Below are 27534 nucleotides of genomic sequence, written 5' to 3'. Positions count from 1 at the left end.
AAAGTGGGCATCCTTGCCTTGTTCCAATTCTTAGGTGGAATGCTTTCAACTTTTCCCTGTACAGTGTGATGTTACCTGTGGGTTTGTCATATATGCCTTTTATCATTTTGAGGTATGCTCCCTGTATGCCTAGTTTGTGAGGGTTTTTATCATGAAGGGATGCTAAATTTTATCAAATAGTGTTTCTGTATCTATTGAGATGGTAATGTGGCTTTTAATTCTGTTTACATGGTGAATAACATATATCAATTTGTGTATGTTGAATCATACTTGCATCCCTGGAATAAAACTCTGTTGACCACGCATGTTATCATTTTGATGTGTCGTTGGATTCAGTTTTCTATTATTTTGTTGAAGAACTTTATATAATGTTCATCAGGAATATTGGCCTACAGTTTTCCCTTCGCGTGTGTGTGTGTATCCTTGCCTTGTTTTGGTATCTGGGTAATACTGGTGTCATAGAATGAGTTAGGAAAGATTCCCTCCTCCTCAACATTTTGGAACAATTTCATTAGAATTGGTATCAGTTTTTCTTTATAATCTGGTGGAATTTGGCTATGAATGCATCTGGTCCTGGGATTTTTGTTGTTGTTGAAACATATTTTTTTCTTATTAAATTGTTTTACTCATTATTGGTCTGTTCAGGATTTCTATTTTTGCCTGGTTTAATCTGTAGATTAAACCTGGGAGGTTTCTACCTAGTTATATGTTTTCAGGATTTATTGATTTCCTCTAGGTTTTCTAGTTTGTGAGCATAGAGTTGTTCATAGTACTGCTTAATGGTCTTTGTATTTCTCTGGTAGCACTGGTCTCCTTTTTCATTTCTGATTTTATTTGAATCTGCTTTTTTTTTTTCTTGACTAGTCTAGCTAGCAGTCTATCAATTTTCTTCATATTTTCAGGTACCTAACTTTTTCTTTCATTGATCATTTGCAACTTTTTGGTCTAAATTTTATTTTGTTCTGCTCTAATCATTGTTACTTCTTTTATTCTGCTAGTTTTGAGTTCGGTTTGTTCTTGTTTTTCTAGTTCCTTAACATGCATTATTAGGTTGTTAATATGTGACCTTTTAATTTTTTTGACATTGGAATTTAATGCTATAAAATTCCCTCTTAGCACTGTTTTTGCTATATTTTAGAGGGTTTGGTATGTTTTGTCCCCATTTTCATCCATTTCACATTTTTAAAATAATTTCCTCTTAATTTTGTTATTGATCCAAAGATCATTCAGGAGCATGATGTTTTTTGTTTTTTGTTTTTTCCATGTATTTGCATAGTTTTAAGAGTTCCTCCTGGTATTGATTTCTAGTTTTGGTCCATTGTAATTTGAGAAGATACTTGATATGATTTTGATTCTTAAAAATTTCTTGAGACTTATTTTGTGGCCTAATATATGATCTATCTTGGAGAATGTTTTATGTACTGATGAAAATGTATATTCTGTGATAGCTGGGCAGAATTTTCTGTAAATGTCTGTTAAGTGCATTTTGTCTAAGTCCAATTTAAGTCCAGTGTTTCTTTGTTGATTTTCTGTATTGATGATCTGTCTAGTACTGTCAATGGGGGTGTTGAAGTTCTCCATCATTATTGTATTCCTGTCTATCTCTTTTCTTACATATAGTAATATTTGTTTTATGAATATGGGTGCTCTGGTGTTGGGTATGTATATATTTAGGATTGTTATATCTTCTTGTTGAGTTGACTCTGTTATCATTATAAAATAATTTTCTTCGGCTTTTTTTACTGTTGTTGATTTAAAGCCTGTTTTATCTGATATAAATATAGCTACTTCTACTCTCTTTTGGTTTTTATTTGTGTGGAATACATTTTTCTATACCTTTGCCTTTAGTCTATAAGTGTTTTTATCAGTAAGGTAAGTTTTTTGTAAGTGGCATATAGTTGGAGTTCTGTCATGCAGCCATTTGATTTCTTTCTCTTTGTCATTTCTGTAATTGTTTTATAAGCTGTATGGTTTGGTGGAGTTCTGTTGTGTTGCCATTTTATGTCTTTCTCTTTCTCATTTTTGTAATTGTTTTATAAGACATGTGAGTTTTATATTTTCATTTGTTTTTATGATAGTTGAGTAATGACCTTTCATTCCCATGTTAAGAATTCCTTTGAGCATTTCTTGCAGAGCCAGTCTAGAGAGTTAAGAAATTAGTTACTACAGAAGAGTAGAAAACTAATATTGACTCTTCTACTCCAAAAGTACCTCAATGGAGGTAGGTGTCGACACATTCCTCTTCTTTACTATAAAGTTATCTGTATGATAAGAATGATATAGAGCAAGATAAAAATTGTGGAGAAAAGGTGAAATAGGTAAATTGGTAAACAGGTAAAACTGAATATTTTAAAGAAACACAGTTTTTTCTCTTGATAGTATAAGTTAAAATATAATCAGATAGTAATAAATGAATTAAATGAATTAAAAATTTATTTTTCTCAAAAATTTTTTATGGTTATTTAGCCCTTTGTAGTTTATACAGCATGCATGTCATCTGCTCTAATTCTCACAAAATATACTCTACAATAACTGTTGTTATCACCAACATGTCACCAAAGACTAAGATTCCACAATATTAAAAGGACTCATCCAAGCTCACACCAGTTACTGGCAGAAAAATCTTCAGTTCTAGAGATCTTGCTGTTATACTCCAGTATCTTCTATAATAATATCTTAAATTCCAGTGATCTTTAGTTTACACATCATTGGCATATACATTGTTTTATTTGATTTAAAAAAATCAAATTACGAGGAAGTTATTGTCTTTACTATTTAAAATTTTTTTTGAAACCTGAAGCTTAAAATAGTTATGATTAATGTGAGATCACATAGCTTATACTTGACAGAAGGGGTACCTGAATCCATATTTCCTATCTCTAGTCCAGCTCCCTTTTCACATCACCTTAGAAGTGCTTTATGATGTAGGAATTAAACACTGTGCTTAGAAGTTTAAAATTAATTAAAGAAATCTTTTGTATCTCAGGTTCTTCATTTGAAAGACATGGCTGATATTATAATAAAGGAAACTTCAAAAAAAAAGAAATGATTATGTCTTAGTTTGAAAAAATATCTTGTAGAAAAATTGTTTAATACAACCCAGGGCATACCATCAACGGCAGAAAAAATACCAAGTTCAGTTTTGAACTTTTCTATTTAAGGTGGTTGTAAAGCATCCATAACACTTTCAATTAGTACTTGGAAATGATGATGTGGAGCTCAAAGAGAGCGGTCTGGGCTGAAGATATATCTTAAGAAATATTATTAATAGATGTCGATTCCCTTTGCTTCCCCCAGGTGAGGTCAGGAGAGACATGAAACCCAAAGCTGTTCCATTCCCTGGAGTGTGAAGTAAAATACTCAGGAAAGTGTATGTGAACAGAAGTTCATGTCTCTTTATTCAAATCTACTTAGTTTCTGTTTCCAGCTCTGTCACTCCTGAATAAACATAAGTTATTCACTCTCTGAGCCTCACCTTCCCTTTATTTAAAATGTAATCATAACAGAATTTACAAGGCTATGAAAAAATTGTGAAGATTGACAATGTACATGTATAATGCCTGACAGATAAGCTATCATAATAAAAGTATAAAAAGATAAATTTTCCATTCTCATGCAGTTTTTTCAAGTCAATAAAATAGAGAAAGAGAGGGAAACTGGTTAAATGGGTCACAACTGAATATTTGCTTTGCTGTTTAAATGGAAGCACTAAAAATCTCACTGACCAGGATGCTGCTTTAAAAGCAAAGTATTTTCTTGCACAGGTTTCCATTGCATTATGAATAAAAATTCACTGTTTACAAATATATTTAGAGTAAATATTATGCACAATTTAGTTTGTGTTAGCAGCAACGTACAGAGGTTCAACTATAAGTTGCACTGCTAACAAGAGAGCAGCTATTTCTTCAGTTGTTTCTACAGGGTGGAACAATTCCTTCTTAGGTAATTAATTATGGCCTGTGAGATTAAGGTAATTTGGGCTCCACACCCTTTCTTTGTTGAGTCATATGTCTCATAGTGCTTTTCAGTCATTGAGTTCAAGATGTTTATCATGAACTAAAAGCAAAATTGGCTGTAACATCATTCCCATGGGAGGCTCATTCAAGTTAATGCATATATAGTCTCTAGCCTTTTGATTTTATTTTTTGGGAATTTTAGCCTTCAATTTAATCCTTGTTTACAGTTCTTCTAACTCCATACTTACAGATCCTAACATATCAGTTTATCTCTGGAAACATAATCAGTCCCTAATTGTTGCAGAAAGGAACAATCTGAGATTTATTTAGCCTTTGGGGTTACATTTGCCTCCAACTCTGTCTCTCTTTGACTCTTTCACTACTCGGCAGCTATTAATAATTACTGAAATCACAAATACCAAACATTATGCATTTGTGACTGCATGTAACACAATGACCCCATAAGGTAACAAGTGGGTAAACTGAAACTCAAATAGTTAGTAAATGTCAAACTGACAATTTTCTCCAACTACTGCTGAATATTGGACTCTCAACCCATGTCAGTGAAAGTCACTTTTCACTAGTGTAGCAAAATGAACAAATAAGACAAATATAGCAAAAAGACATCATAAAGTTACAGCATTTAAAAAATTATTCTGAAGTTATTTTCTTCCTATGCTATATATTTAAATCCTCTTTTTTTAAGTGATCATATTTGAACAGGGTCAATTTTTATAAAGTGTCCTATGTTTATTCAACAAAATGGAAAATTGGCAAATCTATTTCTGCTTCCAACAATCTTCTGAAATGTTACTAGTTCCAGCAACGCAGCATATAACGTGCAGGTGCCACAATGCAAAATATCAAGAGGTGCCCTTTTTTAGGCCTGTGAGTTGAGTAAATCCCAAACAATACCAAGCAACGCTGCAGTGAAATGTACCTCACAGCACAGACCCTTAGAACATTCCCTTCTCACTTATACCAGAATGATAGCAAAACAAAATAGAAAAATATAAAAATTAGAATATGCCTAACTATAACTGCTTCTCAGCTCTACTAAGGCTTTTAAATCTGAAACATGTCAAGAATTAACACAGCCAATAAATATTTATAAATATCATAAATATTTACAAAACACCTATATAACCCAAGCATTCTACAAAGTGTTAAACACTTTGCCTATGTTAAACATAGGCATGAAAATTATGTTTACCTTTAAGGTGTTCACAGCCAAGTGGATAACCTATTGAACTAGAAAAATATACTTTATAACACATAACATGACCCCACTTAATCTTCAAAACAGCCTTTTGAGGTAGGTATTATTATTCCTATTTTTCATATAAAGAAAATCTCAGATAAATGACAATATGACCTCCAAGCAAACAAGGGGTAAAACGAATTCACACCCAGCTCCTCTGGTGATTTCCCCAGTGTGAGTGTGTGTGACTTTGTATTAGTACAAATTCATGGGTAAAATATGGTAAATCACATAAATCATTGGCTGTTGGAGCAGTTCTAATTCATTTCAGGTGCTTGCTATTCTCCCTGATCCTAGTTCTCTGCCTCTGCTGATTTTCAGTAATATGGGGAATCTGGTAATGAGAAATGCTACTGTTTTGACCCCTCTTACCACCACACCCCTGCTTCTTTATCTTCCTCCACACATCTTCCCACCCAAATGATCTCTCTTCAGTACAACCTTGGGGTTGGTGCCCTAGCAAAGAAGGTTACTACAGTGTGTCCAGCATAGTATTTTGGAAGGCATTACAGTAGAACAGAGAATGATTTGTTGTTATCCTCGAAAACTTTATCAGTTGACAGAAGGGAAAGCAATTCCAAACCATAAGTCAGCTTTCCTTATTCTTCCATCAGACTACTTGAATTTCAATCATTTTGTGCTGAAAAAAAAAAAAAACTTGAAAGAAAAACCACTAAGGACAACCCTGTTAAGTTCAGTTTCATTTCTAGGAATATATTTCTATGGCTAGAACCGTGTGCAAGATAAGAGGCCGAGAAAGAAGAAAATCATGAGCACTAAAATGATGGGTGAAATGAATGACCTTTTTTGATCTCTTTCTCTTGCAAGGCCAGCACGTGTACCATCGACTTCAAGATTTCTGAATCCGTATGTAGTATGTTTCATTGTTGTGGCAGGGGTAGTGATCCTTGCAGTGACCATAGCTCTACTCATTTACTTTTTAGCTTTTGGTAAGTACCAGAACATTATTACTCTTCAGATTTAATAACTACATACAATATCAGATTTAGTTTGACATTATTTCATTCATTACTGCTTTTATTATTTAATATATGTGATTATATATTTTACTTGTAATTCTTCCCTAAATATAATTCATGTCTGTATTTTTCCTCAATCAGTATTTTTTCTCTTTCCTATTTTGGCCATTTTTAGTGCCCCAAACATACTTTTTGAGTAAACCAAACATCATTACTCAGAAAAGAATTATTCTATCCAAAGGAAACAAAAATTCTCAATAATTTTCTGATGCTAAAATTTACTCATTTTATTTTTTGTTAATACTATGATTTCCTTCATTGATAACCAGATAAAATTATAAAAGTGAAATACTGCAATGAACTTTAAATTTCAACACCTAAAATTTGGATGTTCCTAAGTATTTGTCCATTCTTATTAACAAATAATGCTCTGTCTTCTGAAAACAGTGTCTTACAAGCATAACTGTTATGATGGTCAGGAGATAAAATTTCAGTTGAGAAGTAAAAAGGGGTAAAGTCAAACTTTTTAAAACATTATGTTCTTTAGTTGTCTCTTTTATTTTGTTTAATTTTTATTATTATATCACTAAAAAATAGACAACATGGACAAGAAAAAATAATATAAAGAATACATATACCATGCTCATTGATAAACAACTTTCCTTAAAAATCTCTGTGAAGGCTCTTTCAGATGCTTTACCATAGCTATGTAAAATGTGTTGAGTTTTACTAAATAATATCATACATTAGAATCTTTTCTTCACTTAAAATTCACTTTGAGGTTATTTTTATTTCAAATATAATTCTATTAAATCACTTAAATCATGTGTATGGGTGTACAGGTGTGTACATGGGTATGTGTAAGTGTGAAGAGAAAAAGAGAACATAACTTGTAGTATGTCCAATTGTAAACAGGCAAAAATTCTTAACTATGCAAAGGTTGAAATATTTCCAATGGTGCACTAAAATTACCAACATTAGAAATACCAATAATGATACACAATTATTTCAGCCAATCAAATGTAAAGGTTGTGGCTAAATTTTGCTTTTGACTGCATTTTGCTATCAAATCACCTGAATTCACCTATCCCTCATGTGAACTACAGAAATAGAAAAAAGAGACATGGAGTTTCAGATTAAATTAATGAATTTTTACTTTTAATGATGCTGCATTGTCATACTTTAAAAGTAGGCCCCTTGGTAAGTCATCTTCAAATTGTGTTCCAGTGATCACTTGAGGTCCCCAAATGACTTTATCTTCCACTACAAACAACCACCCTTCCCCCAGGATCTCCAACACTTGCCCCTTACCAAGGTATTTGTCTGTGTAAATAATGCATAGGAAGGATCAAAAGAAAGTAGAGATTTTTATTCTGAGACAGATTCCATTAGCTTATGAACATTATCATAATGTTTCTGAGTTGTGTACAGATAGGATTTAGAGATTTTTATCTCCACACAACTCAATAGGTCCTCTGGAAGACCCCTGTTGTTACTATTGTTGTTATTGTTGTTTCACTGATGCATAACATTTTACATATTTATGGGATACATATGATATTTTGTTACATGCATAGAATGTGTAATGATCAAGCCAGGGTATTTGAGGAATACATCACTGGGTATTTATCATTTCTATGTGTTGGAACAACTCAAGTTCTCTTTTCTAGCTGATTTGAAAAACATAATATATTGTTAACTGTTGTCCCTCTGCTCTGCTGTTAAACAATACAACTTACACTGTTTATCTAACTGTATGTTTATACCTGTTAGCCAACCTCTCTTCAATCCCCCTCACACTCCTCTACCTTTCCCAGTCTCTAGTATCTGTCATTCTGCTCTCTACACTGATGAGATCAACTTTTTAGCCCCCACATATGAGTTAGAACATATTTGTCTTTCTTTTTTTTTTTTCAGTAGTAGAGATGGAGTCACACTTTATTGCCCAGGCTGGTCTCAAATTCCTGGATTCCAGTGACCTTCTCACCTCTGCCTCCCCAAGTACTGGGATTACAGGCATGAGCCACCTTGCCTGGCTAATTTTGTCTTTCTGTGCCTGGCTTATTTCACTTGACACAATGACATCTAGTTCCATTCATGTTGCTGCAATGGCAGGATTTCATTCTTTTTATGGCCAAATAGTATTCCATTGTGTGTTATGTGTATGTGTGTGTGTGTGTGTGTGTGTGTGTATATATATATATAAAATATTTTCTTTATCCATTCATTTTTTGATGGACATGTAGGTTGATTCCACATCTTGGCTATTGTGAACAGTGCTGAGATAAACACACAAGTACAAGTATCTCTTTGACATGCTGATTTCTTTTATTTTGGTTAAGTACCCAGTAGAGGGATTGCTGGATCATATGGTAATTCTATTTTAGTTTTATGAGAAATAGCCATACCACTTTCCATAATGGCTACACTAATTTACATTTCCACCAGCAGTATATAAGAATTTTTTTCTCTCTCCATTCTCACCAGCATCTGTTATTTTCTGTCTTTTTGGTAATAGTATTCTTAACTAAGGTGAGATGATATCTCATTGTGGTTTTGATTTGCATTTCTCTAATGATTAGTAATGATGAGCACTTTTCGTATACCTGTTGACAATTTGTATGTCTTATTTTGAGAAATTTTCATCATGTTCTTTGCCCACTTTTTTTTTTAAATGTTGAGTTGTTTGAGTCCTTGTATATTCTAGGTATTAGTCTTTTGCCAGAAAAACAGTTGGCAAATATTTTTTCCCATTCAACAGGTTGTCTTTCCACTCTATTGGTTGTTTCTTTTGCTGTGCAGAAGCTTTTTAGTTTAATTAATTCCCATTTGTCTATTTTTGGTATTGTTGTCTGTACTTTTCAGGTCATAGCCTTAAGTCATTTCCTCAGACTAAAGACATGAAGTGTTTCCCCTTATGTTTTTTTCTAATAGTTCTCATAGTTTTATATCTTAAATTGAAGAATTTAATTATCTTTTGTTGATTTTTGTATATAGTGAGAGATAAAGGTCCAATTTCATTCTTCTGCAAATGGATATCCAATTTTCCTAGTACTATTTACTGAAGAGAGTGTGCTTTCCCCATTGTATGTTCTTAACACCTTTGTTAAAACTCAGTTGGCTGTATATAAATTTCTTCTTGGCTCTCTATTCTATTTTATTGATCTATGTGTCTGTTTTTATACCAATACCATGCTATTTTGGTTATTATAGCCTTGGAATATAGTTTGATGTCAGGTAGTGTGATTCCTCCAGATTTGTTCTTTCTTATCAGGTTTGATTTAACTATTTTTTTTTGTTTCATACAAATTTTAGGATTTTTTTTTTCTATTTCCGTGAAAAATGATGTTGGTGTTTTGATAGGGATTGCATTGAATCTATAGATTCCTTTGAAGAGTATAGTCATTTAAATGATATCAATTCTTTCAAGCCATGAGCAAGGAATATCTTTCCATTTTTGTCCTCTTCCATTTCTTTTATAAGTGTTTTGTAGTTTTCCTTGTAGAAGATGGAATTGCCTTCTTGATTTGTTTCTTAGCTACTTCATTGTTGATGTATAGAAATGCTACAGACTTTTGTAGGTTGATTTTGTATCCTGCAACTTTATTGAAATTGTATATCAGATCTAAGAATTTTTTGGTGGAGTCTTTAGGTTTTTCTGGGTATAAAATTATATAATCTGCAAAAAGGAACAATCTGAATATGTAATTTCTTTTCCAATCTGAATGCCTTTTTATTTCTCTCTCTCATCTGATTGCTCTGGTTAGGACTTCTAGTACTATGTTGAATAAGTGATGAAAGTGTACATCCTTGTCTTGTTTCAGTTCTTAGAGGAAGAAGAACAGCTTTTCCCATTTGGTAAAATGTTAGCTGTGAATTGGTCAGCCTTTATGTTGTTGAGGTATGTCTGTTCTATGCCTTGTTTTTTGAGAGTTTTTGTCATGATGGGATATTGAATCTATTCAATATATATATATTGAACATCTATATATATATAGATGTTCAATCTATTTAGATGATCATACAGTTTTTGTCTTCATTCTGTTGATGTGATGTATTATGTTTATTGATTTGCATATGTTGAACCATTCTTGTACCTCTGAGATAAATCCCAGTTGGCTGTGGTATATTATCTTTTTGATATGCTGTTGGATTCAGTTTGATAGTATTTTGTTGAGGACTTTTTGCCTTTGTGTTCATCAGTAATATTGACCTGTAGTGTTTTTGTTTGTTTGTTTTTGTTTTTTGTTTGTTTTTTTTTTTCCAAGATGGAGTCTTGCTCTGTTACCCAGGCTGGCATGCAGTGGCACAATCTTGGCTCACTGCAAGCTCTGCCTCCTGGGTTCAAGCAATTCTTCTGTCTCAGCCTCCTGAGTAGCTGGGATTACAGGTGCCCACCACCACACCTGGTTAATTTTTGTATTTTTAGTAGAGATGAGGTTTCACCATGTTGGCCAGGCTGGTCTCAAACTTCTGACTTCATGATCTACACGCCTTGGCCTCCTAAAGTGCTGGGATTACAGGTGTGAGCCACTACACCTGGCCTGTAGTATTTTTTATTGTGTCCTTGTCTGGTTTTCTATCAGAGTAATACTGGTTTCATAGAATGAGTTGGGGAGAACTCCCCCCGTTTGATGTTCTTGAATAGTTTGAAGAGAAATTGGTGTTAGTTATTCTTTAAACGTTTGGTAGGATGGTAATAAAGCCATTGGTCCAAGACATTTCTTTACTAGGAGACATTTTATTACTGACTCAGCCTTATAACTTGTTACTGGTCTGTTCTAGTTTTTTATTTTGCAAGGTGCCTTTTGATGAAAATAATTTACATTGGATTACTAGATTACTTCTTGTCAGAAGACTTATTTTCTAGCTTACTCCAGAAAAACTAATAGCAAATCACCAACTCCTCTATAAAGAATATTATTTGAAATAATTTTTAAAAATTTCATACTTTGGGTTCTTTCTAATGATAAATGAAAAATAGTATATACAAACATTCATTAATATTTTCTGAATGACTACACCACAAATCTCTCTTAAAATATAGCAAGAATAAAATTTACAGTATTCTGACAATTTTTAATTTCTCAAATAACAATTCCACTCTGATTTTTAAACATCTACACCACTCTGGCTTTGCCAATCTTTTTAAAAATTGAAAAAAATAATAATTTTATCATAATTACACCTATATAAAGCATAGAACTTTTTCTTTCTTTCAAGGAAAGCAAATTTTTATAATTCTATAATATAGCCTCCCATAATCCTGAATAAATTAAAGATTCAGCTACTTAGTAAAGTAAGACTGACCCTGCCTTTTAATTTCTTTTTCAGATCAAAAATCTTATTTTTACAGATGCAGTTTTGAACTCCTAAATGTTGAATATAATAGTCAGCTAAATTCACCAGTTACACAGGAATACAGGACTTTGAGTGGAAGAATTGAATCTCTGGTAAGTTAATATTTATCTTTGCTCTTTGTTCCATTGTAAAATGAATATAATAATAAACCTAATATTTTGTAAAATATTTTCAGTTGTAGGTGCTCTACATATTTTACTTCCTTGCATGGTGAAACATGTGTTTCTCTCTGCTTTTATCAATTTAGTTTACTAGGGTACTGGTTCTTATTCACATCTTTGTCATGAGTAAAATGTGTTAGAAAGGCCATGAGCAAATATGCATTTTATTTGCTTATGACTTCAAATACTGAAAGTTTTTTGTTTGTGTAACTAAGCATTAACATTGTCTTTTTAAATTCTTTTCATTTTATCCTCTTCCCTCTTGCTTATCTAAAGACACAAGGAAGGAGGTGTTAAAAGATAGGTTTACCATATCAGTAATAACATAGTTTGGACAACATTGCACCTTGGTTCAATGATAGACATAGAAGTTTGAGCAGAAATATGCAAAGCAATTTTGGGCTCTAACTTGAAGAGGCCCTCCGGCTACCTGCCAGGAAACCTAACAAGCGAACTTTCAACATTCATGTATCACCACACACCAGGTGCTGCCCTTTAGCTTTGCAGAGTCAGAGCTGACCAGTCTCAGTGCCGCTCACTTACCCTTGCCTTTTCAAAAAATATCCTAAGGATATAAAGGAATTCAATGGTTCTAAAGTTTTAGCATGTAACCAAGTCACCTGTCAGGGTTGGCTTTGGTGAGCTCAAGATAAAGTTTTATTAGCATTTCTACATTTTCTAGAATATTCCTTAATCCAGGTTTTTAATCCCTTGGTGCTTTTCTGAACCACTGCAATGAGTTTCTAACTGTTCTCACTGTGTGCTGGCTCTTTTCTTTCTAATCTAATTTACACGCTTCTGAACACAAATCTCTCACAGCCTGTTTCCTTCATGTTACCTCCAGCTTAAGACTTTTTGCCTACAAAGTATAATTCAAACTTGTTAGCTAAGCACCTTCTCATGTCTATGCTTTGGCTCATATTTCAGTCATTGTGTGCCCTATTTATTCTTATAGCCAACCTGAAAAGCCATCTTTTATAAGAAACACTCTGATCTCCATGATTGGATATAATCCTCCTTCCACGTCACTTCACCACAAAATCATATCTATGTTGATCTCATGCCACATACCTCTATATATTTTATATTATAAATATTTGTAGACTGGTTTAATTTTTCATGTTAGCCTAAGCTCCATGAGGACAGCTCCATATCCATTCCATTTTTGTATATCCACAACATTTGGCAGGACTGATGCTTAAGTCTGGTTCCTGCCCTAGATTCTCCTCCCAAATCATTCTGATTCAACTGCTCATTCTGATCTCATTAAACATTTAAATGATATATCTAACTTTCCTTGCTTTAGTCTGTGTTCACCCTGCAGTCTTCTCATAACTTGGTTTTCAATGATGCTTGCTTCTAGAGAAAAAAAATGTGTCAAATAAGCTTATGATTTAGTCCTCCAGCTGTGATGGTTCTCATTGAAGATTAACTCAGTGGTTTTTGAAGTATGGTCTCTAGCATCACCCAGAAATTGTTAGAAATGCAAATTCTTGGCTTTACCAAGACCTACTAAATCAGAAATTCTGATGCTGGGGCCTAGAAATCTGTGTTTTAATGAGCCTGCCAGTGCAGCCTGGTCCTTTTGCTCCATGGAGCTCCACTCAAAGCTTTCAGCACTCATCTCCCACCAATGATAGGTTCCTCTATTGAAACCGCAATTCATTTCTGCCATGACTATCCAAGCCATCGCCTTGACTCCAGCGTACCAAAATAGCAACAAAACTAATCTGTTCATTTGCATTATTTTTCTCTAAAACTGATTATCTATATGCAGCAAGAGAGATTGTTCTCATATTGCAAATCTGACTATATTATCCTCTTGTTTAAAACACTTTTGTGGCTTCCCAGTGTTTATGATAAAGAACAAATGCTTCCAGTGCAAAGACCAGCATGCTGTGGACTTTCCTGTCACCCTAGCCTGCTTGCTCTCCATAGCGCAGTTGCGCTGACCTTCTTTCATTACTTAAGCACAACCTCTTTCTTCCCACCTCAGAACTGTGCGTGTGCCATTCATTCCACCAAGGATTTGTTTCCTTCCTCTTTAACCAGCTAAGTCTGATTCTTCCTGAAAATCTCAGCTCAATAAGCATTTCCTTTGAGAAATCTCTATAATATCATTAATGCGCTCAGGTCCCTCTACTGTATTGTTGCACTTTTCACAGTTATAGTTTTACTTAATTGTGAATGATGATTTGATTAGTTCCCATTTCTCTCCATTAGATGTAAGCTCATGATGGCCAGATTACTGTTTTCTATCCATTGTTGTATTCCAATACCTGACAGAAAACGGGGGTGGCACACAAGAGATGCTCAAAAACAGTTGTTGAATAAGTAAATGAATGAGGCCATTTAGAAATAAGTACATGTATCAAAACTATGAATGCATTCTACTTAAAGGGTTTTCTCCAAATAAAACAGAAGACTTCAGTCAGGATTCAGACCTGGGATCAACTGAGTCACTAAAACTCTCCTTTGCCATTCAGGAATAACATTTCAACAAACACACACAACCTTTTCCTTCAAGGTCTATATATCAGAAAATCACTTTTTAAGGCCAGGTGTGATGGCTCAAGCCTGTAATCCCAGCACTTTGGGAGGCCAAGGTGGGCGGATAACCTGAGGTCAGGAGTTCAAGACCAGCCTGGCCAACATGGTGAAACCTCATCTCTACAAAAATTAACCAGACATGATGGTGGGTGTCTATAATCCCAGCTACTTGGGAGGCTGAGGCAAGAGAATTGTTTGAACCCAGGAGGCGGAGGTTGCAGTGAGCCAAGATCACCCATTGCACTCCAGCCTGGGTAACAGAGCGAGACTCCATCTCGAAAAACAAAAACAAAATTCACTTCTTAGATAAAATTCATACTATAGAGAGAAGACTGAAAATATGTTTAGCAATATGTCCATCATTAGGTGATTGGGTTTTCTTTTGTTTTGTCTTGCTGAAAATCATATAAAGTATGTTATCTGTAAAAGTCCTCTGACATGAACACATAAAAGTTTGGGAGAAAAAATTAACTATAATGTTTAATAGATTTTGTACACATTTCTTTAAAAATATATAAAACACAGCACCTTTCAATTGGTTTGCAAGGACAACCAGTTGACATCATGGAAAATGGAAATTCATTTGCTTAATCTTAACAAATATTTGCATGATGAGTGAGACTGATGACTTAGTGTCATGAAATAATGAATTCTGCCAATGATAAACTTCATGCATGTGGGGCCAGGCAATTATGTGGAAACGTTTTCAGTTCTTAAAATCAAGTATTGAAATTAAACTTAGAATCAGACCTTTGAACCATTTTATGACAATGTTCAAAAATTATAAATTCTATCCAGTTATACTATAATACCAAAAATATTATTATTAAAAAATAAAATACCTAAGTATTTATTTTATAACTCAGTCTTTTTAATTTCTAATTTTATAAATATTTTATAATGTATCTTGTTAATAGCACAGTATTATTACATGCATATAATTTATAATTAGCCAGATGTGGTGGTGTGTACCTGTAGTCTCAGCTACTCAGGAGGCTGAGGCAGGAGTATCACTTGAACCTGGATGACATGGTGAGACTCAATTTCTTAAAAAATAAAAAAAAGAAATTACCAACTGACGCTAAAACAATTCTCTGATGCTTAGGTATGAATCAGAAAGAAATAACCAAAAAAAAAAACTGCCTTTTGCTTTCTTCTCCTGTTCTCTTCAAGTTTTCCATTGCTACTCATTTGAATCCAGTTTAATCAGGTTTCATCCATTAAAAAGCAATTTTTGGGGATCACACATTTTGAGTTGTGTCAGTGGACTTCCCTCATGCTGGCATAACTCCTGCCCCAAGCCCTTAGTAACAGCCAGCAAGTCATACAACATAACTCCTCAGAGTAAAACATTTGATGTGTTTAAAATGATTTCTAGCAAAAACACATCCTGTCCAGCATCATCTCTGTGTAACAGACACAGGAATGAATAGGCACTGCATTGAAAGCTTGCAGAACCTGCCCAAATCATCCCATGTGTTTTGCGATGGAACTGGGTTGAACTAAAGTGAAAATTTAGTTTTCTACTCTTCATTAATATGTCTCAGTTGCAAGGTTGAGAGGAAGGAGAAGAAGAACTGTAATTACAGAGAGTTTCCCCCATTTTCTTTCTACAGATTACTAAAACATTCAAAGAATCAAATTTAAGAAATCAGTTCATCAGAGCTCATGTTGTCAAACTGAGGTGAGTGAAACGATATAAAAAATATTTCAGTATAGACACAATGTGGCATATTTGATTTTTTTGTCACAGAATGAAAAGTAAATTATATGTTCAGATAAGTTGTTGCAATGTTATGAAAACAGTATTTTAGCTTAAAAAACAATGCCAAAAAAGTCAAACATATGATCTATTTAGCTTCTAATGTAAATAACCATATTACATCTATTCTTAGTGGGAGGAGGAAGAAAGGGCGGAGAAAGAGTTTGGGGTGAAGGTACAGTAACAAGGCCATCCTATTGTAAAGCTCCAGTGGATATCACTCACAGTGCAATTTATGTAAACAGTCCCTCCTTGAGTTGTACAATGCTATGGTTTGGGCGTATCCATCCAAGATAAAAACACCATGACCAACATCAAAAGTGGCTTTTTTTAAAAACCTGCCCAATGTGCTATAATAAAAGGGTATTATGGCCATATCCAAGGCATGTCTATCATGAATTAATACTAGGAGGAGTAGCAGCATGCATGCTAGTTATTTGCCATTCCTGCCTTAGTTAAATATGATGTGATGAAACCAGCCTTTCCACCTGAAATAGTCACCTTAACTAACTCTCCTTCAAATGTCTCAAATGATCACATTGCTCTATCCTTCAAATAATTAGCAAAAGTTCTTTGGTAGAAGAGGAATTTTACTAATTCCTTCTCCAATACTAGCATCACAAGAAAATTAATTCTTATTCTCTGGAGAGTCACCTAGTAAGTATCCAGAGCACAGAGGCCTAGTCACGTAAGTTTTGAAGAGCTAAAGAGATAAGAAGAGTCCACGAGAAGGGTATTTTCCAAAACAACTTTCAGTCAATTCAGTGCATATTCACTTAGTACTTTCTTGTGAGTATCTATATCAGCCACTCATGCTCAAAAGTGAGTAAGCCCTGAAAACCTGTAGGACTGCATGAGCCTTCTGCATTTTCTCTCCTTTGTCCACTTCCCACTTATCACTCAATCCTCTGCAACCTGACTTCAATACCACCACAAAATATAAACTGCTCTTGTCAATTCATCCATGACATCCACATAACAAAATCCAAAGAAAGCACATCAGTCCTATTCTTGGACCCGTCAAGAGTATTTGGTACTGTTGGCCTGTCACTCCTTGAAATAGGACTATCCCTTGGTTTGTATGGCCTTGTACACCCTGATTCTCCCCTTACCTCCCTAGCTACTCCTTCTTGGTTTCCTTTACTACCTCTTACTTCTCTATTCCTCAAATGTTGCTGAACATCAGGCTGTGCTTTAGGCGTCGCGTCTTCTCAGGTCACACTCTCTTTGATTGGCCTTCACTGCCACCCATATGCTGAGTGCTCTCAAAGTTGTAACTTGAGGCCAGTACTCTTTTGTCTCTAGACATGAATATATGCAGCCATCTACTTGATACCATCGCACGGATAATTCTCATGATCTCTTCCAGTATAACTACATCTTTATTTTTTTCGGGGCTCCTTTTTAACATTGCTTTAGGTATACATGGAAATTTATCATGTCTCTCAACCTCTATTTTATCTTTTATCTGTGTTAGATTCTGTATAATTTCTTCATCTCTTTTAGATAACTAATTTCCCTTCAGCTTTGATTTGTATTCTGTGTAACCCATTTATTGCATTTTCAATTTCAATGAGTATGTTTTCCTATCTGCAAATTCTATTTTTTTCTTTTGAAAATCTGTCTGGTCTTTTAAATTAATTATTTTAATTCTGGTGGGTACACAATAGTTGTGTGTATCTATGGGGTACATGAGATGTTTTGATACATGCATAATAATCCCATTGTATAAAATGGAATATCCATTCCTTCAGACAGTCCTTTATCCTTTGTGTTACAAGCAGTCCAATTATATTCTTTTAGTTATTTTTAAGTGCACAATTATCATTGACCATAGTCACTCTGTTGTGCTATCAGGTACTAGGTGATCTTTTAAAAATAATGTTTTCTGGCTGGGTGTGGTGGCTGACACCTGTAATCCCAGCACTTTGGGAGGCCAAGGCAGGCGGATCACGAGGTCAAGAGAGTGAGACCATCCTGGCCAACATGGTGAAACCCCATCTCTACTAAAAAATACAAAAATTAGCTGTGTGTGGTGGTGCAGGCCTATAGTCCCAGCTACTAGGGAGGCTGAGGCAGGAAAAGTGCTTGAACCCGGGAGGTGGAGGTTGCAGAGAGCCGAGATTGTGCCACTGCACTCCAGCCTGGCACCTGGCGACAGAGCGAGACACTGTCTCAAATAAATAAATGAAGAAAAAAATAATGTTTTCTACTTAATCTCATTTCTATGATTTCCTTTTTTATGTCATTTATCATTTCAAATATACTTATTTGTTAATTCTATTATGTGAAATTTTTGAGAATGATCTTTTTGTTACTTTGATTCTACCTTGGTATGGTTTGGCTGTGCCCCCACCAAAATCTCATCTTGAATTCTGGTTCCCAAAATCCCCACATGTCATGAGAGGGACCTTGTGGGAGGTGATTAGATTATAGGGGCTTTCCCTGCTTTGCTCTGTTCTTGTTTTTCCTGCCACCATGTAAGAAAGATGTGTTTGCTTCCCCTTCTGCCATGATGATATATTTCCTGAGGCCTCCCCAGCCATGCTGACTGTTTTTCTTTATAAATTGCCTGGTCTTGAGCAGTTCTTTATAGCACCGTGAGAACAAACTAATACATACCTCATGATGTATTGTCTACCATTGAAATTGTATGCTTAAATTTAATATCATTTGGGACCCTGTACAACCTAGACTTAACACGTCTACCTCCAGAGCAGTTGCATCTGTCAGACATTCTAGAAGAATCAGCAGCACATGGAATTTTTGTTGTTGTTGTTATTTCCTTAGTTTAAAGGTTCTGGGAGTATTCAGGTAGTATTAATGAAGATTCAGACTTCATACAGCTAGGCCCATGATTATGAATTTTTAGGTGATACTTGTTCTTTTTCTTAATTTAAAGCTGGATCTTGGAAACAGATAAATTTATTTTTTGAGATGATGAGCATATTTTTTTCATGCTTTTATTGGGGTTTAGTTCTTTGAGACTCCTGGCCTTATTCTAAAACCTCAAGTTCAGCTTCCAATTTTGCACTAGCCCAAGGTCCCATCTCCAGTCTCTATGTAAATGCTAAATGTAAGCCTGTGGAATATTCTAGTCCTACCACATACTATTCACTTTCTTCTTTATTTTTGTCTTCCAGGATTTTTCTTACTTTTTTATGAGCCCAGCCTTGCATTTGAAATGAAATTTATTGTATATTATCTAGCATTTCTACTTTGTTTTGTATGGAAAATGTTTTCTAAAATTATTTAGGCTTCCATGTTGCTAGATATGGAAGTTGTAATTATTTGTTCAGTGCCTGTTTCTGCATCTAAACTGCAAGACCTGTATGGTAACTCTGAATCTTAGACATAGCTAATTTCTGAAGCTTATAATAGTGCCTAGCACAAGAAGGTGCTTATCTAAAATTTTTTAAAATAAATGTTAAATTCGTTTCTGGAATGAATATTAAGGTAGAGCTCGTCATTGAGGTGAGAGCAAAAAGCCAAGAAGGAATACGAGAGTCTCAAAACCAAATATGTTTAAAGTACTTTTTCAGAAAAGAAGACAGTCAATGTCAGCTGGAGGAAGTGGTTTATGAGGTAATTTTCATGGAAGAAAATGGAAATTACTGAGGTTTTAGATAATGAGAATATTTAATCAAGTCATCAGGGTTTATTGTGACAAATGTTTATGATTAATTAAAATGAGTGATGAAATCACACGACAAAAGCTAAAATTTGCTGTTGTAGCCAGATGAATAGTCTAGGTACCAAGAAATTAAGTTGAATCTCTAACTCACCTCATCACTTTATGAATTTGTTTAAGGAGATTATTTTTAATAACATTGGTGAAGTCTAAGAATAGCTAATATTTATAGCACATTTACTGTATGGTATTCACTCTTCTTTGAAATTTTGCATGTAGTAATTCGTCTAATCTTTATAACAACCCATTTTACATGTGAGGAGACTTAGATACAGAAACATTAAGAAACTTACATAACTTATCTAAAGTTACACTGTAAAACTCTGGCATTATAACTTCAAAATCAGTTGTACTATAGTGAGTACAGTGTTCTGTGTATTGCAATCAAATTTGTGAGATAGCATTGTGATATAATATTATGTATGCAACACTATTATAGAGATCTGTCTAAAGTTAAATTCTGCAAATAAAATCTTTAAAAAGGTTTGATCAAGAAGAGTATATAAATAGGATGCTGAAAAATTATCATGTTACTCATTTTTTAAAATATCTTTATGATTTACAGGCAAGATGGTAGTGGTGTGAAAGCAGATGTTGTCATGAAATTTCGATTCACTAGAAATAACAATGGAGCATCACTGAAAAGCAGAATTCAGTCTGTTTTACAACAAATGCTGAATAACTCTGGAAACTTGGAAATAAACCCTTCAACTGATATAACAGGTAAGTATAATTTTTCATAAACAATTTTATTTCAATAGATCCCTCAAGTTTACCAATTCAAATTCACATTTTAATTGAGAGGCTGACTTTTCTTTCTTTGAAACTAAGCTATGAAAACAATCCATTAAAAAGCTAAATATAACATATAACTCTCTAATGTAAAACATTCTAAGATTTAAGGAATTATTTGGAATTTATATAGTAAATTTTACTTGCTAAAAATTTTAATTAATTTTCTCTCTAACACTCCTTATGAGTGATGTTACTGTCAGATGTCACTTGTGGATATGCCATAGGAAGGGTACACAGATGCTCAAAGACAGGGAAAATTTTAATTAATGATACCTCTCAGAGGCTTCTTCACTTTTCTTTCTAACATTTATCACAACTGAAATTACAAAGTTATTTGTGTAATTTTTCTGTTGTTTGGCTTCATCCTACACTGTAATCTTCCTAAAAGCAAGAATCAGTCTACTTTCTTCATCCTACTACCCTCCTGCCACCCAGTCTCCATCATATAACACATATTCAATAAATAATTCTTGTATGACTGAAAGAAAAAATATATGCATAGAATTTAAGGACATTTCTCCAAGTTTGTCATGTTCTGCTAGTTTAATAAGCCATGATTTGTTCACTATGAGCTCAGGATTAAAAGGATTTTGATGATTCCCACACTAGACTGGTAGGTACCAGTTATAGATGCACTAACTATTAAATATTGAAATGCTTTGTTATTTGTTGGTAAATAATTATTGCATTAGGCCCATAAAGTTGTCTTCCAAGATGCTTCAAATTCAGCCACCCCATCCCCTACAGCTAAAGAGTTATGCTTAGCAAAGCAAGGAACTCTAAGACACTGCTCCAACTCCATGACCTGATTGCATCTTTTATGACTAGCCAATGCTCACACACTGCAGTTTGTTAGGTAGTTGAATATTACCTCTGCTTCTACACATTAAGGAATTCTCCCAAAAGCCCTTCCCAAGTGTTTATTTATTTAGCATTATACTAGACAATGTGGTGATACAATGGTAACATCATAGCAGTTTCCACCTCCAGAGCTCATAATCTAGTTGAAAGGAAAGATATTCCAACACAAGAGTATTGAAATCCAGATAGAATATGATCAAATGCCCAGTGTGAACCCAGGCAATGATGGCTGCAGGAATCCAGGAAAGAAAGAGACCAGCTTGCTTGGGATATCTAGCAAAAGCTTCCTGAAGGAGACTGGACTTTGAAATATGGGTAGGATTTCCATATTTTAAGATGAGAGAAATAAATTTGCCAGAAATGGAAAGCATGAAAAAAGGAAAATAAGTCTGTACCGGATGCTTTGACAGAACAATGAAGAAAGGGGCCTGCTAGAATGACTGATTAGTGTTCATCATTCACATAATCATCATCACTTATTTAATGAGCACTTACTATTCTTTAGGCATGGCTTTAATGCCTTATATGAATTTTTTTCTTGATTAATCCTTACAACCATATCCCATAGATAGTTTTATTGTCCCTTTTAGAAAAGATAATTTGCCCAGGCTGACACAAGCAATATGTGGGGCAGTTAGGATTCAAACTTTCAGTCTGTCTTGTTCAAAAAAATTAAGAATGGCCAGCTTTTTAAAAATTTCTGTCTCCAAAAGTATGATTTGCTTCTACTGATGCTTGCAAAACAAATGTGATACCCAAACCTTGTGAAACTTTTAGTGGGAAATAACTTTGCATAAATTGTTTTGAGAGACCATGAAAATCTGTCTTAAGAAGTTTTAATTTATCTTGCAGGAAATAAAAAAAGACTAATTTCTCAATTAAATATTTCAATCAAGGAAGGATATGATTTAACATAATATTTTTTAAAAATCGGTCTGGTAAGGTAGAGGTGGATAAACTGAAAAGGAGCAAAAGTGGTGGCAAGGAATTCAGTTAGAAAGTTATAGTAACTGTACTGATGTCAAATGATGAAAGCATGAACTAAAGTAGTAGCAAAAGGAATGAGGAGGATGGGGCTAATTCAAAAGATAGAGGTACAGAACCTGGAGATCATAAGATGTGGAAATGATGAGAAAGGAGGAGTTTGAGACAATTTCAGATTTCTAGATGGAAGTGCTGTCATTTTACTAAAAGGAAGTAAAAGTAGCAAATTTTGGATAAAATCTGGTCACATTGAGTTTGAGATGGCTGTTGGACATGCAGAGAAAACTGTCTTGTATGAAGATCTTAAATTGAAATAGACCCTTACTGTCTGATACTGACATATTTTCCTTTCCAGGCTCACCCTCCATTTCCCTAAACACAACACATGCACTAGCTCTCCTTACTTTATTGCTCCACAAACGTCTCACACCTCCAAGCATTTGTGCCCACTATATCTTCCATCTGGAATCTCTCTTCTCCTCTTGTGTGCCTGAAAAATTCCTTTCAGATCTTCAAAATACAGCGCAAATGCTATTTCCTCTAGCTCAAATGTTATCTCCTTCATATAATTTACATTACTTACTCCCTTTTTTCTTCTCTACTTGGCACTTACATTTATTTGAATGATTGCTTGATTAATTTCTATCTGTAAATTATGTGAGGGAGGTCTTTTACATTTTGCTCACAGTTAAATCTGCAGCTCTTATTATAGAATGGTATCATTAGAGTAATATACATATATTTGAGCACATGATAAATTAACTTCCCTTATAGCATTTATCACATTGCATCTCAATGACTTGCTTATGTTTCTGTTTTCTCATCTAAATTGAATAACTTGAAAGAAGAGATATCTACTAAGTATTTAATGAGAAATTAAAGTGCAAACTTTAATATGCATAGCAACAAATTGGAAAAGGTTGTAAACAAAGAGATTTGTGGGGCCGATAAGTTAGAGATTGTTTCAGCAGATCTGAAATGGAGCCTAGGAATCGGCATTTTAAAGAATCCCCCTCACCCCCCAAGTAATTCTGCTTCTTGTTGTCTGAGTACTGAACTTTAAGAAATCATGGTGAAATGATATACAGCCTTTATTGTATTTATCTTATTCTCATTCTTTTTTTTTAATACTAGCGATTACTAGTGAGGCTACAGCAGATCTAGTTATAAGAGGTAAGTTTTTAAATTATTTTTTAATTATAGTTTGCCAAAACATAAAGAGTAAAAGCACAAGTCTTTTGTGTACTTTTGGCCAAGGCAGCACCTATCAAGTTGATATCTTTGTTCTTAGTTCACTCAGGTGGATTTTTATTGAAACAAGACAGTGCTGATCCCAAGTGGTCCATGGAATGGATTTTAGGTTTCCCCTTTCCTTTTTGAAAAAGGAAGAAGTTGCAGCGGAGTACTACCCACCCTGTACTCAGAACTGGCCTCATGAAAATTTCCTTTGCAGCTTTGAGAAGCTTTTACTGCCCTGTTTCTGAGGTGGCATTTCTGTAGACTTACAAATTATGTTTGATGACACCATTTATGTAGCTTCTCCTAACTACCAGAGTAGCTTGCTTTGTTGTGGATTCAGGTTAATCACAAAGTACAACAAAAAGAACTATCAAAAGTCTTCTCAGCTTTGGGTCTATAACCTGAAGGAAAAGTCACTACTTTTTGAAGGAAAAGTCACTACTTTTCAACAACATCCTATGTATTCTCGTGCTAGCATAGCAGAAATGTGATCCCTAGAAAACAGCAACTTACTTCTCTGGCCAAAAGAATGTAGTTAAAAATTAGTTCAATGTACCTGTTAGCTGGCCTATCTCAGGCACTTAAGTGATTTTACAAAGTGATGCTAGTCTTATGGGTGTTTTTCGGTTTCACTACATATTTAATTCATGCTTCTTGTTTATGAAAGTGTGATTAGTAATTTACTAGGGTATTTGTTTGTGAGATCCCACAAAAGAACATAAGTATATCTTAATGGAAACATATTCCTCCTTTATCCAGGAAATTTGCTAGTGGAAAAAAAAAGCCTTTGGGTGGTTGTGCTATTAAAGCAGGGCACTACTTCAAAGCCAGCCCAGCAATAGCTGTGTGATTTATCTTTAATTTCTTAGTAATAGATCACACAAGATAAGAAAATCATGGGAATGGGAGTTGAAAGGAATTAGGTAATCAGCCTACTCCAGCCCATTTCAGCTCTGGCCAGTAGAGTGCTCACGGACTCTCTGAAGACATTTAAATAAACTTTATCTAGATACTAGAAATCTTCTGTCACCCTCAAGAATATTCTGTGGACCTATAGCAACTCCTTTTTGAGAGCACATTTGGTAATACAGCATCAGTCTTGGAGGTGGACTGGATTCTACAAGATGAACTGCAGTACCACTAAAGAATCTTTTGGATGAGACCCATTTACCTCCAACTTCAATGTGTGCATGAACCTCACATCAAAATGCAGCTTTAGATTTGTCCCATGGTGTGGGTCTGAGAATCAGCACTTCTAATAAGTTTCCAGGGGATGTCCATGCTGCAAGCCCACAGACCACATTGTGCATAGCAAGACAAAGAAAAACAAAACTTCCCAGGAGTCTGTGGCCTGAGCTGGCACATCCAATATTGACCTATCTTAACTTCAACTCATGGGGAATTGCAGAGAACTCTGAAGCTTTTTAAAATTTGAAGCCCATATGCCAACTAAATTCAGAAATATTCTCTAAAATGCCATCTATAGGTAATAGTAGTCGCATATGAAGTGTGAAAATATGTTGATCTACTTTTTGGAAAGTCCAGTGTGTCATGAGGAAGAATGTGTAAGGCATAAAAGTCATAAATTATGGAAAAACTCTACAGCTTATTCCAAATATAAAGGAATCATGATCTTCCTAGCACATTAATGCTCTTTTCTCATTAGAATGTGGGGCCGGTCCAGACCTACTAACATTGTCGGAGCAGAGAATCATTGGAGGCACTGAGGCTGAAGAGGGAGGCTGGCCATGGCAAGTCAGTCTACGGCTCAATAATGCCCATCGCTGTGGAGGCAGCCTGATCAGTAACACGTGGATCCTGACAGCAGCTCACTGCTTCAGAAGGTGAGGCCACCGCTACCTACCCTTCTGGGAACAATTAGAATAGACAGGTCATGAAGCCTCCACCCACTACCCTAGGATTGAGTTGAGCCAGAAATAATTCAATGCAAAAAAATCAATAAGAACACTCTTCCTATTCATGAGGGGAAAAGTGTTTTTTCCCCTTTAGCATGCTAATTTAGTGCTATTTCTCTGTTTCAGATGATAGTGTATTATCACAGTAAAGAACAAAGATTTATATGACAGAAGTTTTTTAAATTGTAGCTATAAAAGCTTAAGTAATTTACTAAACCTCCATAAGCCTTATTTTTTTCCAAATTAAGGGACAATACTATTATCTGTGTCTTAGTGTTACTGGTAGCATTGAGGACACTAATGTAAACATATGTTAAATGTTAGTTTAATGTTGTGGAAGATTTGCACATTATATCATGGAAGCTGATGGCTAACCTAGAGACTGTCCCATTAATTTATTCATTCTTAAAGATTATTGAGCATCTAGTATAAGCACAGTGTTATATATTGTAGAAGCTACTAAAATAAACAAACTATTGCCTCTGCCTTCAAAGAGCTTACACTCTAATGTTGGAATTAGAATACACAACAATAATGATCAATTACAATGAGTAGCAAAAATAAAATTAATTTAGGCAACTTAAAATAATTATTAATTGAGGTGACTAAACTAATGCCAACACTAGTGTGATATGCTGCCAGTGGAGAGTAGGTTGCATAAACTTACCCTATTGGTAAAAAGGAAAGTTCACATAACTCATAAAAGAAGGATTTTAGAGTTCGCCATAATTAAATCTGTTTGTTTCAAACCTACCTTGTTACTACAGCAGTTGTTGGGAACTTAACTCAAAACGTTCACTCAGAAATATGATGAAGATTTGAACTTGTGTGCCCATGACCATATAAATTTTCTTCTCAGACTCTTACTCTAAATCATACCTGCTTATCACACACACACAACCTTCCACAGCCAGATCAATCCAGTCTTATTTCTCAAAGCATGTACCTCGAGCTTCAGATAAACAGCATTATTCTCTTCTCCAGGACTCTTCTTATATTTATTTCCCTACCTATGAGCATGAGCTCAATCTGTTAATTTTTGAAATGTTCATATATTTCCCAAATCTCTATTTAAATTTTATGAATTTTTGACAATTTCTAAGTAGTCTTTTTTAGATTTATTGGCACTACTTCATGGTATAGTGCCTGTTATAAAAGTATGTGTTAAATTAAGAAGAAAGAAGAAAGATTTAAAAGACTAGGGTAGTTTCTGAACTAAAGGTTTAGGAAACCCCAAATTATTTTAAATTTTTCTTATGGTTCTCTTATAACTTAATATTTTTATATGCAATGAACAAATTTTAAAAGATACTTCCAGAATTATCAGTTTTCTGATGTAGACTGGCAAGTTTATTACTGTATCCCAAATAACCAAAGAGACAAAATTCACAAAAACATTTCAATCTTCATTGCCACTCGAAAGGCCAAAAAGCAGAAATAACACACATTGATTTCAATTATACTCTTGAGTGTGGGAACCAGGAATTCAAATACTTGGACTTACCAGGCACTTAGCATCACCAAGATTGGGGCAGAAAACTTACTGAATTCTAAGCCGTATTATGGTCCAACCACCAAAAACTAAGTAAAGGATATCGCTATAATGAAAGCCATAGTTATAAATATCGCCAATGATTACCAAAGGAATCCATGTAACCTTGAATTTTACTACTCCACATCCTTCTATTCACTACCATGATTGATCCCACTAGAGCTAACAAACTCCATGAACTATGTATTGAAGCCCTCCTTAAAGACCTGATTGTCACTGAGAACCATCAGTGAGGATTTGCTTGGGACACAACAAGCCTTATATCAAAGTATATAGGAGTAATGAGGTCTTATAAAAGAGGATTATTGAATTATTACCTCTTCTATGTAGCTTTCCCTGATACTCTCTTTCCTCTCTATTGGGTTCCACAGAAATGTGTTTATCTGCTTTTAACAGTTGTTCTCTTGATTTGTGATATTTGACTTACCTCTTGTCAGTTTCCTCCACTAGTGTGGAGTTCCTCGA

The 27534-nt window shown here is 34.5% G+C and overlaps 1 protein-coding gene and 1 long non-coding RNA gene across 2 annotated transcripts in view; one reads left to right on the top strand and one right to left on the bottom strand.

The window, feature by feature from the left end:
- Positions 1-27534, bottom strand: part of LOC135269892 (uncharacterized) — a 323864-nt gene that overhangs the window by 167764 nt on the left and 128566 nt on the right. The gene's annotated exons all lie outside the window — the stretch shown is intronic.
- TMPRSS11D (transmembrane serine protease 11D) overlaps positions 6038-27534 on the top strand; it is a gene marked incomplete at its 5' end in the record, with an annotated part of 31361 nt that continues 9864 nt past the window's right edge. The window contains 6 exons of the mRNA XM_021675438.2: positions 6038-6167; positions 11532-11650; positions 15886-15953; positions 20288-20445; positions 23497-23535; positions 25268-25445. Coding sequence (XP_021531113.2) covers positions 6038-6167; positions 11532-11650; positions 15886-15953; positions 20288-20445; positions 23497-23535; positions 25268-25445 — 692 coding nt within the window. The remainder of the gene's footprint in view (positions 6168-11531; positions 11651-15885; positions 15954-20287; positions 20446-23496; positions 23536-25267; positions 25446-27534) is intronic.

This window comes from Aotus nancymaae, unplaced genomic scaffold, assembly GCF_030222135.1.
Source record: "Aotus nancymaae isolate 86718 unplaced genomic scaffold, 86718_ANA_hifiasm-v0.15.2.pri h1tg000006l, whole genome shotgun sequence".
In the NCBI taxonomy this organism is placed as follows: Eukaryota; Metazoa; Chordata; class Mammalia; order Primates; family Aotidae; genus Aotus; species Aotus nancymaae.
Note: the sequence above shows the minus strand (reverse complement) of the source record. Positions and strands in the feature narration are given on the sequence as shown.